Below are 15,751 nucleotides of genomic sequence, written 5' to 3'. Positions count from 1 at the left end.
AAGAACATGTTTAAGTAATGCTGGTAATTTTACACCAGTAGCTAAATTAACTATTATGAATGACATTTTTTGTGCATGAACACCAAACGTAAAGTTATCAAAGCCATAAACTCAAGGGCCCATCCCTCTGTTTGCTGCTGAGAAGCCACGCAGAGGGTAATGGATTGTTCAAAAGGCCACTGGTCTCATACCTTAAAAACTGAAACATTTGGAGTGCAATGTTTCCATCCGGTTGCAGAGCAGCAACACCTGCAGAGCAACACTGATACTTTGTACTGCACATGTTTTGATAAAATGTCTAAACTTCAACCTATTCAGATACATGTTAAAGTTACTACAGTAATTAAGTTGCTGTACCGGCGAGGGAACAATGTAATAATGCACTATAAAGAAACAGTGCAATACACTTAAATGTACAAATACATCACCCACATGGGGACTGGTGTGATACCATTTGAATATCAAACATGGTAATGCAGTTCATTTAATTTAATGATTAATGATGATTTGTGTATTAATATGGAAACATTCCCTTACTCGTCCCAGAAGGCATAAACACACCTCATGGTCGACCTGTGCATGGACTACCAGCCAATAAGTATCTAATATGTGAAATACGTTTATTTTAATACTGATAGTAGAACCCCAAAAGCACAAACTGCAAAAGGACCAAAACTTATTAAACAAATTCAATGTGTCTATTTCATGAAATTAAAAGTGTGTTGTTAGTTTTTGTGCAAAATTCACACAACGCTGAAGAACAAAAGCGTAGGAAAACAATATTGGGGAAGAAGAAAAGTTTTTTCCTCTTATTTATGTCATGTATATGTGTACGCTTTCGATACACTAGAAAATAAGAATTGTCATGAAGTTGTAATCCTGACATTAGCTAAAGATGAGTCCAAGTCGTTGGAAGGTTATTCATATTAAATGAACCTCTGAAACTCCTGTAATAATGCTCGTGATTGTTTATTGGTAAGATGTTGCTTAATTCTTGTAATACTGCTAAAGTATTAATGGACAGCACTACGCATAGGCTCAAACTGCTGCATGTCGTAGGTCCTAGAAGAGAGAGGAGGTAGGCACGCGAAACGCGGAAGTGACGTAATTTATAAGCACCTCTAATTGTCGATCTTCCGCCTACTAGCCAAGCGGACAGAGTCGCTCCGATTTCCCCCACACACAAGAAAAACCTCCTGGTAGTCAACGCAGACAAAGCCGACGCTTCTCCGAGAGGTAAAAAACACCGCCTCTGACCTGCGGGATTAACAGCCATAGTTGTGTAAATGTGTCGATGTGGTCCCGAGCTCCAGAGGGCCTTGTTTACATCTCAATCCCCGGGCTGGAGTGGGTGAGAGGCGGCTGCACAGCGGGAGACAACGATAAAGAAGGGGGTGGGGGGTTGGCTAACGGGGCTAGCTCTTGTGTTGGACATTTTAGAGCCGCAACAAATAACCTTTTCTCAAAAGCTTTTGCAGTTTTCTCCGCAAATTACACGCCAGTTTGACTCGTGCGCCTCGCGGGTTGGGCATGCCGTGTCTCCGCTGCTGGATGTAACGTTTACTGCCGGTACGCTAGCCAGGAAGCTAATCCGGCTAACGGTAAATTGGCCAGCCTTTTTGTGTATTTGACTTCATCCCCCGTCCTTTTGTGTACGTCTGTACCGAAATCGTACCAACATGCCGATGTCCCGCAACAACCAAGCCGGGGTGTTTTTATTTATTTTACGTTGTTAAATCTGTCCCCGTCCTCTGGCTCCCCATCCCCCAAGACGGGCTATCAGACCAGTGCGGCGGAGTCGCCGTGAGACATTAGCGAGATGTGTGTCACCCAGTTGGCTGCCTATTTTTAGCCAGGACCGGGCGGAATGTCGCTGGCCTGGCACCGGGGCCGGCTAACCTTGTTTTTATATCATATTGGTTGTTGTTTTTTTGCTAAGTCACATTTAATTGCCGGCATACTGCTTTGATCCGGTGTCTCTCAGCCGTAGTGCATGCACATCACAGGTCGAGATGAGCCGACAGTGGTGTCAACCCTTGTATTAGCGTCAGGGTATCTGGTAACTTTCCGTTCAAAGTTATTAGACTCATATTGTGCGGCGCGAGGACACGTTTTAGCAAGAGAAAACCCAAGCGACCATCCACATTAAAAAGCACAATAGAACAGTGATGCCACTGTGGAAGAGGACCAGCATCCTGACGAGGACATACGTTAAGGGCCTGACACTAGTGCTGCTCCGTTAATGCTAGATGCATTCAAAGGAATGTGATGTTGGGGTGGAACAAGGCAATGCATATCGCCCAATCTGAGTTAAGTATGTACAATCCCATGTCCAGTTGCCACTGTATTGTTAAGTTTTTTTTTTTAGACATTTTTAACTGACTTTTTCAATGATTTCGGAAGTCATCGTAGTGTAAAATATGCATATCGTGCCTCACACTTTGGGCCTCTATAAAAGAGATCTGCAAAAATGATTAAGACACCATTGCCACCATTTATAGCATCAATCTAGTCTTGCTTTGCTGTGCTTGCAAGAATCTTGGTTTGATTCCAATTGAGATAGGCTTTCATGCCCTGCTGTGTGTCCAGTATTACTTACCGGTCTCTCACAGAGTTAACTACTATTGAGGTTTGTCTGTTTCCCTCATCCCTAAATCCAAAGCATCTTCAGCTAATCCTCTAAATCGTGTCTTACAGCTTAACCCATGCCGTGTGTCCCACACATGTTTATCAGATCTCCAGTGTATTTAAAAATAAATACAGGATATATAAGCAAGAGCGGAGTATAAAATCCTGTCATGTTTATATCCAAAACTAGAGACTGAAGTGGGGCCGAAGATGCACCTAGACAACGAAAGCAGATTGTTTGGAAGGAAGTAACAAGTATGATTTTAAAGATTCATAGCATTGAAGAGCAGTGAGTCGAATGGTGAGCAGGCTAGGTGTAGCTGAGATCTGATCAACTGCGCAGGCTGGGAGGGACCTTGGCCCTAATCCAGTCACAGCCCATGGCCTTTAGATCATGGCTAGCTTGTCTTCTATCTAGCACACAGGTTGTCAACAGGCCACACTATATATATATATATATATATATATATATATATATATATATATATATATATATATATATATATATATATATAAACCAAATTAAGCACATTATATTATGACAATCTGTAATAACAGGTTAACGGCTGGTGAGGAAAGGCACACTCAAAAGTTTAGCAACAACTGACTGCTAACTTACTAGCTCGCGTTGGCCTGCAACAGAATATGTTGTGCAAAGAAATTCTGTAGGAAGAGTCCGGTTTGAAAAAGGCTTGAAAAATTGCTACAAAATCTATTGCAGGTCCATTTTCTTTTCTTCTAAAGGCGTGTAATCTGTGGGCAAAACAGGAAAGAAATGTTGTCACCCCCCTCAAAGTGACTAGGGGTTTTTGAGCACCACCCGGTGAAGTTCATTCAATGGACGTGTATAATTCGTGTAAAATTGAACATTACCAGCTGGTAACCTCCCTTTCAGTTAAAGTTATAAAGTAATGCATCTCCTAATTTGTGCTCCAAAATGTGTTAAGTTAGGTCATACATTCTACATTATTCTACGGCAATCGACATTTTTAATTACATAGAAATGTCCATTGATTAGATTAATTAGAGATCAAGAGTAATCACAGTGTGATGCTGAACTTTGGACATGACCCAAAGTGTGTGTGTGTGTGTGTGTGTGTGTGTGTGTGTGTGTGTGTGTGTGTGTGTGTGTGTGTGTGTGTGTGTGTGTGTGTGTGCGCGCGCTGTTGGTTGATACTGTAAGAAATACAACTCATATATTTAGTCTGCTGAGCTTTTGGATCCAGCGGTGTGTGTGCGCGTTATGAGTGATGCTTGTCCAGCAGATCCAATTAATGTCCCCACTGGTGATAATGCAGAGCGCTGGGCTTCCTGTACGATTACTTGAAGATAGCCCTTCCCAATACACAACTTTTGAGAAGTTCTCAGACATCTACAGAAATGGAAATGTTAAAAACAGCCTGAGCATATAAACCATATATTGCCATTTGATTCCAGTCAAGTTTTTAAAGTTGGATATTAATATGAATCCTTATGTTTTGTAAAAGTATGAAATTGTTTGAGAAGTTCGGGAACATTTACAGAAAATATGGGCACAGCGTTTTCCTTTGTTACTCCACTTCCTTTCCTCCGTTTCTTGCACTTTTATTTATTAATTCTTTTTTTCCAATTCCTTCTTTTCAGCCTGTTCAGAGCGCCCCCGTTAGCCAGCTTTCCAAATGAGTGACGGGGAGTGTGACTTCTTCTGCTTCTTCCGCTGCTGCTGAGTGCGCTCTCTACGCGCCTCAGGCGGCCGGACAGGAAGGCAGGGTGTCTCCTAGCGGGGACACAAGCCGGTGGAAAGGAGCGCAGGGAGACACATCGAGGTGTCTCTTCAAACAACCCACTTCCGCCAATTGAACCACTTGGACCAGACAGTTAGGCGGGCCGTCTACCTGTCCGGGTGGTTGATTAAATTGACTGGATGTCTGTGGACATGAACAGCCAGGCGTCGGACAGCAACGAGGAAGACTTTGGGGTGAACTCTGAAGAGGAGGAAGATGAGGATGATGATGAAGGAGACGAGGAAGATCAGGGTGACATCTCAACCTACTATGAAGGGGTGTCCAGTGACGTGGAGCAACAGAGCGCTGACTCCTTTGATCCAGAGGAGTACTTGTTCACCTGTCTGACCTACAAAGAGAGTCAGAGGGTGTTGATAGAGGAGGTTAACGCTGTGGCCGCTGCACTGAAGGTGAGTTTCTATCTGTAGCTGGGTTCAGGAATCAGGATGCTGCACTCATAATCCCAACAATAAGTCCTCTGGCTGTGTATTGCATAAACTGTAATAAGAAGCAAACTGATGTCATTTTCTACTTAAAATGCCGTTACACAGGCCGAGTCTTGTTCCTCTGATTGGCGGCAGCAAGTTGAACCCACTCCTGCTCCTACTGTCCGTGATTAGGGAAGCTGTGTGAAGTAGAACACGTTTCTGTTGTTCTCCTTGACATATTTTTGCTGCTTCTGTCACAAGAGGATTGCACAAGTTCTTTCATTAACGCTCACTCGTGGTTATTAAATAGGTGTTTATGCACTGAAACATGTTTGCAAAGTAATTTAAATAAGGTTTCACAAGATAATGGTTGTATATCAGTTTGTGAGGCCGTTTACTATTGTGGAAAAACTTGACTATCAGGATTTGCTGTACTTCTTTAAGTGGTCTTGTGTTACAGTTGAATCTCACTTGGTGACCAACTTGAAGGCTGAGACATGCTTCTGAGTTGTTAATGCATTTATTCCCAAATTATGCACAATGGCCTTTCATGCTCTACGACGAAAAACCCCTTTTCACAGACGAAGTTTTGACTTGTCGCAGTAGAAGAAGCCCAGGTGTAAATGATCAAACGAATGTGAAGTGAATTCAATTTAACTGCTTCACTTTCAGCGTGTATGCTGGCTCACTGTCTAACTGTCACAAGGCACATGAGTATAGCAGAACCCTCATTAACGTTATCAATAACACTGCTTCTCCTGCCACGACAAGTCAAAATGTCTGCTGTGAAAAGGTCATATTTGCGTCTGCATACTGTTTGCATTAACACTCAACTTAATCACACATTTCAACTGGATAGCACATCCTGTCATCAGCAGGCAGGTCAGACCCTAACCCACGGTGCATTTCAGTTTTCTAGGCTGCAAATGAATCAACACAAACATGGTGTTAATGGAGTCGCTGCAGCTTTTTGTTTTAAAACTGTCTTGTATGTACAGAATGTTTTTTTGATTGATGGTTGAATCTTACAGTCTATATTATAATATTGCAGTCCAAAGTGATGCCTTCAAATTGTCAAATTGTTTATTTTGTCTTGTTGTTGATCAATAAAGCAAAAATATATTCAATCTCCAACAGTATAAGATGCAAACAGAGCTTATATTTACATTAAGAACCTGTGTTTAGCAAACAAGGTTTTTATTTAGTTTAAAAAATGTAATTGATGCTATTTCTTTTAGTTACATGATCAAATAATTGATTCAGTTCTACTGTTTATTGGGAAGATGGCATTGTGGTTCTGTAGCCAAATATTGCTGTTAGTTTCACAGTGGGGTCAGAATCATGAAGGATTTCCTTCCCATGAAGTCCTTTTATTATCTATTATAGTGACGAGATGAGACGGCCAAGTCACTCATGTGTCACTGAAGAAACATTTCACAGCAACCGTTGCCTCTCTTTGTCTCTCAGGTTTTACCAGCGGTAGCAAAACTGATTCTGGTGCATTTGCACTGGCAGGTTTCACAAATCCTGGACAGGTATGTCTCCTGTGTTGCTTCCCCCCAATCCTGAATTTTCATTTTCATTCTTGCAGTCATCATTTTTTTTTCTCAATTCCCTTGTGGCTCTTGTTTTTTCTCCTGTTCCTCTTCAGTCTCGCTCTTTTTACCTTTTAATATTTTTCTTTGATTTCCCTCATTTTCTTTTTCTCTCGAGCATTATTTGCACTGCAGTTTGATATTTTTCTGTCTCATCTTTGTATGACCCACGGTTCTGTCATTGTCCTCCTTCAGATTTAAGTCCAACTCGTCTCTGCTTTTGTCAGACGCTCTGGTCCAGCCCAGCAGCACCTGCAGATCAGTACCTGTGAGTAAAAGGCCGCATGCAATAAAAGAGGACTTGCTCATGGACTTGAACACACAGCTTTCATGTTTTGTTCATACTTTGTTCATACTTTTTATATATAACTAATCATCACTAATCATTCATATATTGTGACCCAGCTAATAATGACTATAAAACAGTTTATTAGTTTCCAGCATGGTTCTCTTCTTCTTCAGCATTCTTCTTCCTTTGTGTTCACACAAAAAATCGTGTAAAAGCTACAATAAAGAAATATAATCAGTGACAACATTCTTCACTGTGAATAAATCACCAGTTTCATCCTGGAATCAATATTACGTTGTTTCTTGTTGCCACTAATTCACAGCAAAATGACTGTAAGGACATATTGTCATCTGGTCGCAATAATCCATCAGATAATCCAGTGATGAAGAAATCGTACTTGATGAGTTGATTGACAAATAATCATCAGACTTAAAAAAGCATAACTGGTAAATTTAGATGCAATATAGCATCTTTTGTAATTTAATATGCTTGTCAATCAGTTAATTAATTAAGACAAATGTTAGCTTAGTCTTGTGCTACAATTCTCTACTCTCGGATCATTTGGGTGTGGTGTTTTATTAAACAACCTTTTTTTGTGCGACACTCCAGTGCAATCATGGATTTGACGCTTTGTTCATGATTTCTGTGTTTCAGGCTCCTCAGTCCCTCCAGTGTGGCGTGTGTCTACAGGTTGTGCGGAGAGACGCCCTGCTGGCGCTGCCCTGCCAGCACTCCTTCTGCAAAGCATGCTGGGAGCAGCACTGTACTGTCCTGGTCAAAGATGGTGTCGGAGTGGGTGAGCAGAGTGTTTTTGTGTGTGTTTGTGAGTTTGTGCTTCAGTGTAGTCGTCAAAGCTTGTATTGGAGTGGGTGAGTGGAGCTGTGTGCGTGTGCACTTGTCCATCAGAGTCTCATCACAGCTTCAACTTCTGATCTTTTATCGTTTCTATCGGCCTATGCTTCCGGCCTCACAAGCAGGGTTTGCAGTGTGGTATTTAGTTTAACAGGGAAAGCTTTTTCAGTCACTTAAGGCGTGTCCACATGTACGCAGGTGAATTATGACTATTTCAATTGTATTTTCAAGCATTTTGTTTCCATAATCATCTGCTTTTTTTCACAAGCCATTTAACTTGTTTTCCTGGTAACCCTAAAGGTTTGATAATACCTGGAACCATTTTTAAGATCCCTTAAGTTTCTTCAGCAATTGAAACGTTGATACGACTTTGCAAAAGAAGATATTTTTAGTCCGTCCCGCTCATGGAACATTTCGGCTCCGCTATGAGCCAGAAAGCAAACGTTATACTCGCAAAATCAATCATTGAAATAAGTATATTATTATTATTATGATATCACCTGACATTATGTTTAACAACAATACAAGCTAGCTATCCAGCCACGTCATTGTCCCAATATCAATATTTTCATTCACAAATGTGAGGTCATGTGTTCAGAGTTGAATAAGATGTGAGAGCTGGTCTGCGTCGATAAGTTTAAAGGGGACGGGTAAACTTCCGTCTCACAGCTCATACATTGCAGTTGTTCTGATGAGGCACTGAAGGACTACACTCGTTGTTGTAGAGAAGATATTCTAATTTATCAGCATCAACTATCAAACCATGGTGTAAGAGGTTTAAATAACTCATTGGGTGTAAAATGCACCTGGCAGGCATCCTCCTACCTATGATTATTTGTGTGTGTATCTGAAAGTGTGCTTATGTCAGCAGGAGAGCAGATGGAAGTGTGGGTGTGTACACAGAACAGTTTGAAGTTTTGTACGATACACTCAGTGTGTGGGTGTGTGGGGTAAAGTGCTTACAGTTTACCCGACTCCTTGTCCTTAAGTTGTGAGTGTGTGGGAACACAAGTGCGTTTTGTATGTGCTCATGTGAGCATATGTGTATGCAGTCACCAATTGTGTGTCCCTGTGCCACTTTCTAACTGCCTCTCTGATAAAGTCGATTCATGTAACCGAGTCCTTCTGAGCCTGATAAGTGTTTCTTTATCGGCTGTACGAAGGACGCCTTTTTGATGAAAGATGACCTTGAACCGGTTTCTGGGTCACTGTAACTCTAGAACGCAGCCGGCGTAAATCAAATACAACCGGAGGAACGTTTTAGTCACAGATCAGAATTTAATGATGGGGGTAGTTTTGTGGCACGTCAGTCAAGGAACGCACCAACAGCAGGTGCAGCCTGTGTGTGTACATGTTGACCCTTTTTTATATTTTTCCCCGTGTGTGTGTGTGTGTGTGTGTGTGTTCAGGTGTCTCGTGTATGGCTCAGGACTGTTCCCTGCAGATGCCAGAAGACTTTGTCCTGCCGTTGCTGCCAGGAGAGGAGCTGAAGGACAAATACAGACGCTACCTCTTCAGAGACTATGTCGAGGTGTGTGCGTGTATTTTGTATCAAGTAAATCTTTCAAGCATTAAATCTGAATGCTCTCTTGCTATTTTTCCCAGCATTGTCCGTCTCACCAGCTGGGTTATTGTGTAAATATATTCCTGAATTCTCAAATTACACATTGGTGTTTTCAAGATTGTTAACCCACGTAAAAAAAAAAATTAAAAAAAATTTGTGTCTGCGATTGATGCATCCAATTGCAGTGAATGGTACTTTTTTTGTGGGGCTAATGACTACATAGATACTTAAAATAACATACAAACACAATCAGAAACAATGTCCCTCTTGCTCTGGAAAATCCACAGAACGGAATGTTCTTGTGAACACGTCATCAGTCTCTTCAACCTTTTTTGGGTCGTGGGGGTCATTGTCATAATGAATCCGTTAATTTTGTGAATGTATTACTAAAGCTTTGTCTCTTGCTCTCTTTTGTCTCGCAGAGTCACTTCCAATTGCAATTATGTCCAGGCGCCGACTGTCCCATTGTCATCAAGGTGCAGGAGCCCCGGGCGCGCAGGGTGCAGTGTAGCCGCTGCAGTGAAGTCTTCTGGTAGGACACACAAAACGAATGTGCTGATTTCATCTTTGACAGATTCAAATGAAAAAAAATCAACTAGTTAGGCAGATTTCTTTGCCTGACAGCTGGCTTTATAACTGTTGCATTCATTTATCTCACAGACTCTGAATTACACGTTTTATCCTAAAGCAGTTCGTTCTTTGCAGCTTCCTTTTTGTCATGTCTTGTAGCATTTTGATCTGGTCCAAGAATAAGATGACACTCTTTTAGGCGCACTGCGAGAGAGTACAGAATGAAAATACAATCCTTGAGAAAGAAACTGATTTAACAAAAGTTGAATGCAAGTAGTCCCATTTGACAGATGGCCACACAGCTGATGGTGTGTTGAAAGAGAAACTTGACACTTTTTATGTTGATGTTGGTGTCGATGGTAAATTAACTCGGCTGAACTGATGCATTCTGTGCATGCCAAACCTGTTTCTTCTGCATCCATTGACTTAAACAAAGGCAAGGAAGAACCAACGACCTCAGCTTTTATTTATCAGGGAAGCCAGCATGGCACCATGCACTGGACTTCCTTAACCTGTTCTTGTTTTTTTACATCACATAATTTACAACAAAACAGGAAAAATTAAATCCCAAATTAAGAGTTACGGACAGTGCAAACGGTGCCGCATTTCCCCTGCAGTTAACGAATGCTTATTGCCCACAAAATCCCCTATTTATTTAGGCTTTGTAAATGATTTGTGTGGTTTAACCGTCACTCAGAAATTCTATGGTTCCTGAATCGATCCAGATTTGTGCTAAGTGCTGTATTTGTGTGTCTCTTTTCCGTCTCAGTTTTAAATGCCGTCAGATGTACCACGCACCCACGGACTGTTTAACAATCCGGAGATGGCTGACAAAATGTGCAGATGACTCGGAGACGGCTAACTACATCAGCGCACACACTAAAGATGTATGATGGATCTGTACATGTACACGCACTCATACAAAAGCACACATACTGTCATTTTGTAAACATGGACACGGTTTAAAAACAAATAAATATGCATATCATTTTTTATCTGCAATTCAGTCCTATAACTTGTCCCTTACTCTAATTGGATCATATTTATGTGTTTTTCTCCTTTAGTGTCCTAAGTGCAATATTTGCATTGAGAAGAACGGCGGGTGCAATCACATGGTGAGTCAGAGATGAAAATATCCCTTTTCCAGAACACAGGAAATGTAAAAAATATATTCAGATTTTGAGAGCTGAAGTCTGCAACTTAAATGTAGTTCGACACATGGTTAGATCACGCCTATGTTACCTGGAATGTACTTATTTTTATCAAAAGTTTTTTAAGCTTACTTGTTTTCATCGTGACCTAACGTGGTTGTTATGTCAGGTTACTGGTTTACTAATTTGACTTCCTCATGTGTCTGTTTATTTCAGCAATGCTCCAAGTGCAAACACGGTAAGTAGTTTGCCTAATAGTTTCACACCTCCAGTCGGATCCAGTGACCTGTGAACTCACTGATCTGGGCCCTTGAATGGAAATTCTTAGTGGAAAGTTGTCTTTAGAAATTCTCTTATTTATATTTGCATTTTTATCTATTCTTGGTAACACCTGCCATTATTAAAGGACCATATAATTGAATAGATTACATATTGTTATACATGTATTTTAAATATGTATATGTTTAAACATCTGGGTGCCAAGCCGGTAGCAGGTCTAGGATGGCAGACGTGAAAGCACAGAGAAAACCCAACGGGCACAACAATTCTTATTCTTCATTCCATTCACATTCTTATACATGAAGAAAAATATACTAATATGATATTGTATTTCTGCCATAGATCCCCTAAAGGCCGCACATTGTCCCCTTTTTAAAAAAAAAAGAGCTGACCTTTTAGGCTATGATACAAATGTGTCGCACAGTACATATACATGCATGTAGTAAGGAATCCAAAAATGTGTGTTTGTGTGTCCTGAAAGATTTCTGTTGGATGTGTCTTGGCGACTGGAAGACTCACGGCAGTGAATACTACGAGTGCAGTCGCTACAAAGAAAACCCTGATATCGTCAACCAGAGCCAGCAGGCTCAGGCCAGAGAGGCGCTCAAGAAATACCTCTTCTACTTTGAGAGGGTGAGTCGGTCGTCCTTTTTTTCCCCACCCATTTATATTTTGCTAAAAAAAAACAACCTTTATTCAGAGCGAAAATGCTTGATCAAGAAAGGATAAATACCTTGACAGACGAGACGGGTTCATTACCTCTTTCTAGTCGTTGTTACTGCCCAAATGCTGAAACTCAAAACCAAGGAAAGATTCATTTCCAGATTAAGGCTTAACAGCCATTGTCCTGCTGTCTTTTGTTGACATTTGTGTCCAAAGAACTTTTTATTAGCACTGACAAATTCAGCATAGAGCTCTTGATCTACAGTGGAATCATCTTTCTGTATTCTTTTTATTTCTTAATCTTTACCATGCCAGTGGGAGAATCACAACAAGTCTCTGCAGTTGGAGGCTCAGACATACCAGAGGATCCAGGAGAAGATCCAGGAGAGAGTGATGAACAACCTGGGCACCTGGATCGACTGGCAGTACCTGCATAACGCTTCAAGGCTACTGGCGAAGGTACTCGCACACTGAACTGCAACTGTGTGTGTGCGCTAAGTGCAGAGGTAGTTAGTTTGTTAGCACACAGTGTCATCATGATGCAGAATTGCAACTCGCATAAGTGTTACAAAATGTTACTCAGATATCATCACTCTTTCAAGGAATTTGGATCGCTAGAATGAAAACTTTTGTTGATCAACTTTGTCACACTTTGTTCATGTTGTGAAATGTTTTTTGGGGAAAAAAGACTTTCTTCAGGATTAGTTGAATTTTTAAGGCTTAATGTTTTCCATCTCCAGTAGATTTGTATCAGTGACGTTTGTACCATGTGGATACAGTGCCTTCCTTTATTTTAACCCAGTCGTACTTTGAGTGAACATTTTCCAAACTTCTTTATTTCCAGTGTCGCTACACACTGCAGTATACGTACCCTTATGCCTATTACATGGAGTCCGGCCCACGCAAGAAACTGGTGAGAAACAAACACCTCTTAACGCCTGTTCATCATTGCAGAACACACATTGTAGAACAACGTTGGGGCCTCATTGGCCCACCGTCACCTCCACTCAGACTTAAGGAGGAACTGACCATTTCATACAAATGTCTCAAATTAATTCGACCAATGTGAACGTGAACTACAATATATGCAACTCTAGTTTCTCTGTCCTTCCCTGCAGTTTGAGTACCAGCAGGCTCAGCTGGAGGCGGAGATAGAGAACCTGTCGTGGAAGGTGGAGCGGGCCGACACCTACGAGAGGGGAGTGTTGGGAGGCGAGGGGGAGATCAGCGCCAGCGACAGAGGGGTAAGAGCAACTGGATTTACCGTCTGATTTCTTTATTTTGATGAAGACGCTCGAGCTAAGAATGATTTGTATGTATTTTGTTGATTCTCTGACTTTTCATCTCGCACCGTCATCGAGTCAAACATTTAATTTGTCCAATATTTATGGGTTATGATTTAATGGATGCAAAACTATAAATGTTCTCATCGGCCTGAGCAGCCTTTTAATACATTATTGCATGCTAACACAATAAAGTAAGATGGTGAACATGGTAAATATTCAACCAGCTAATCATAATTACAGTATGTTAACATCGTCATTGTGAGGTTTAAATAGAGCATTTAGCATTTAGTTTATATTTTTAACAGCAAAGATTTGAGAAAGAAGCAAAAGAAACACTTCTGACTTAACTTTTTATTTTCTCATTTTATTTTGGAATTGTCATCAACAATGATAACTGATGTCTTGTCTGTTTTCGTTTTATTTACAGGATCTGGAGAATCAGATGCACATTGCTGAGAAGAAGCGACGCACGCTGCTGAACGGTTTCCAAGACACCTGAAGCTCCATCACGACTGCAAAGCACCAGCATCTCCCTCCCTCCTTTCTTCCTTGCCCCCGATCTTTGCTTCCTTCCATGACCATGCAGTCATACCGACCCCTCCTTTTTGCTTCCACTCGCTCATTCGCTCCTTTCTTTCAGTCTTTCCCTCTTCTTGCTCCCGTAATGCTGCAGGGTCACAGAATGGCACGATTGTATCTCCCTTTCTTTCTCTCGTTCTCATGACGCACCACATTTACATGTTTTGGCTCCAGAGCGTCACATTACAGCTCTTCAGATCTAATCATGAAGGTCAAATTTGAAGGTATTGTCATGCGTCTGAAAACTGTTTGTATGTGTTAATTCCACAATAAGCATTTGGACACTGACACAAGCAGCTAAAAATAACATGTGTGTTGAAAGAGTCAGAACAGTTCCATTAAATCATGTGGCGCAGGAATATTAATTAGCGACAAAAAGTCTAAAGGATCGAGAAGCGTTTGTTCAGGAAGATGTTGGGGATGAAGTACATTTCTTTCTTAAGGACACTGTGCTGATTGTGGATCTGTATTTAGTGGTTTCAAGCAGACCATAATGACTAGGGGGTACTTGCTGGCAGTTGTACCTGTAGTACTTATCGGATTGGCCTGAACCATATACTAGGAATAGCACAGAACACATGCAAAGTTGCTTTTCCCAAGCTCCTTTGAATTTAAGTTACTTCTCCTGAACTGAAAAAGTTCAATTAACATGAATAAAATAAGTAGTTGATAACCACAAAGATGATTGCGTAGCCGTAGAAGGTTTCATGGAAGTAGAGTCGGTGATACTTTTTAAATAAAAGGTGTCACTGCCCTTGCTTTATTTTGAAACCAACTACATTATCTACCAGGACAGGAGTCGATGGCAGATTATGGAGACCTTTCATTGTATAGGTGTGTTTTCGTTTTATTCTGCCATAAATGTGTACATGGTGTGTTTACTGTGGAAAAACTGCGACTTCACAGTCCCACATACTCCTTAAAATATTATACAGTATTTTCCTAAGTACCATGCATGATTATGTAAACAAAGTACAGAAGAATAAGGTGGATGTATTTAAAGTACGACTTTTAGTTTTTTGTTTTTTTTGCCAGTGTTTCACAATAAACACACCTTCCCCCTTTGTTTGTTTGTACCTGACCTGCTACTGCCGGCAAATAGTTGCTAGTCATTGTTGTCAAAGTACAACAACTACTGAAATACCCGTTCTTGTCTCTTTACATACTCATACTGATGTTGTTGCTTGATTGTGTTCAGCTAGTGTAGATCCAAACCAGCGTGAGCCAGACCCCCAAAATACCTCCAACATTTGCACCCCCACTGATCAGATGATGTAATCTCAGCCATTCATGCACACTACAGCACACACACCAACATTGACATAGCATTTGCACACACATGCCATGCTCACATTGTCACGCTCAAACACTCCTCTGCAGAAAATAAACGTTAACAGTAATTTTGTCTCCTTCCCCATCTTGTGCGCGCTTCTCTTTCTTTACATTAATCCCTTCACTTTATTTTGCTTGTTTTTTCTTTGCTTCCTGCTTACATTGTTCACATTTCTTCTTGAAAATGGCTGTTGATATAGATTGTTTAAAAAGAAGAAAAAAAATGGTTGTAATTTTCAACAGTTGTACATTAATACAGAAATAGAGTTACTAAGAGTTTTTAAAACCAGACCCCGTCTCATGAGTTCATTACCAACGCATGCACACACAAAGATCAAATCCTTTGATTTTAAGTTAATAGTAGTTAAAGTGAAGGTGACAAGTTTTCTGAAGTGGTAGTTTTTACCCTAATGCATGATGAAATGTGATAAGTTAACAAGTCAATATTTCCTACCGTCTTTTTAATAGACGGCCTATGACGCATGAAGAGTTTCAACCCCTACATGTTTATCTTTCAACAACAAAATCCCCTTAAATTATTTTTGCAAAATTAACCCAAAAAAAAATGCAGCTGAGCTGTATAAATATGAGTGCGAGGTCTTCCATTGTACCGCCCAGCCCTCAAATATAAGTACTCAATGTGCCGCTGAATGATTTTATAGGGACTTCAGCTTTGGATGTGTCCTCGCTCTGCATCGGTCGTGTTGGATCAGGGGAAAGGCAGTTCTACACATTCCAAAATATTTCAGCTTTTTCTCGACGGTCACTGCGT

General features: G+C 40.8%; 1 protein-coding gene across 1 annotated transcript; it reads left to right on the top strand.

The window, feature by feature from the left end:
• Nucleotides 1–1,126: 1,126 nt before the first annotated feature.
• On the top strand, nucleotides 1,127–14,712 carry arih2 (ariadne homolog 2 (Drosophila)). Its single transcript, XM_068597960.1, has 15 exons — nucleotides 1,127–1,236; nucleotides 4,252–4,801; nucleotides 6,287–6,354; nucleotides 6,610–6,682; nucleotides 7,358–7,499; nucleotides 8,965–9,086; nucleotides 9,542–9,651; nucleotides 10,459–10,576; nucleotides 10,754–10,804; nucleotides 11,057–11,078; nucleotides 11,601–11,752; nucleotides 12,098–12,241; nucleotides 12,627–12,695; nucleotides 12,901–13,026; nucleotides 13,496–14,712. Exons 2-15 carry the CDS (start codon nucleotides 4,532–4,534, stop codon nucleotides 13,565–13,567), a joined length of 1,539 nt encoding a protein of 512 aa, XP_068454061.1. The 5' UTR covers nucleotides 1,127–1,236; nucleotides 4,252–4,531; the 3' UTR covers nucleotides 13,568–14,712.
• The last annotated feature ends 1,039 nt before the right edge of the window (nucleotides 14,713–15,751 follow it).

Source organism: Clinocottus analis, unplaced genomic scaffold (genome assembly GCF_023055335.1).
Source record: "Clinocottus analis isolate CAN_PGR_092001 unplaced genomic scaffold, fCliAna1.0.p SCAF_4, whole genome shotgun sequence".
NCBI lineage: Eukaryota > Metazoa > Chordata > Actinopteri > Perciformes > Cottidae > Clinocottus > Clinocottus analis.
This window is presented reverse-complemented; position numbering and strand designations above follow the sequence as displayed.

What these genes read in the sequence shown, in the direction of transcription:
- arih2 (XM_068597960.1), top strand. Translation starts at nt 4,532, where the DNA reads ATGTCTGTGGACATGAACAGCCAGGCGTCGGACAGCAACGAGGAAGAC. An exon ending in CAAAGATGGTGTCGGAGTGG is followed by an intron (nt 7,500 to 8,964) that starts GTGAGCAGAGTG and finishes GTGTGTGTTCAG; the next exon opens with GTGTCTCGTGTATGGCTCAG. An exon ending in CGCTGCAGTGAAGTCTTCTG is followed by an intron (nt 9,652 to 10,458) that starts GTAGGACACACA and finishes TTTCCGTCTCAG; the next exon opens with TTTTAAATGCCGTCAGATGT.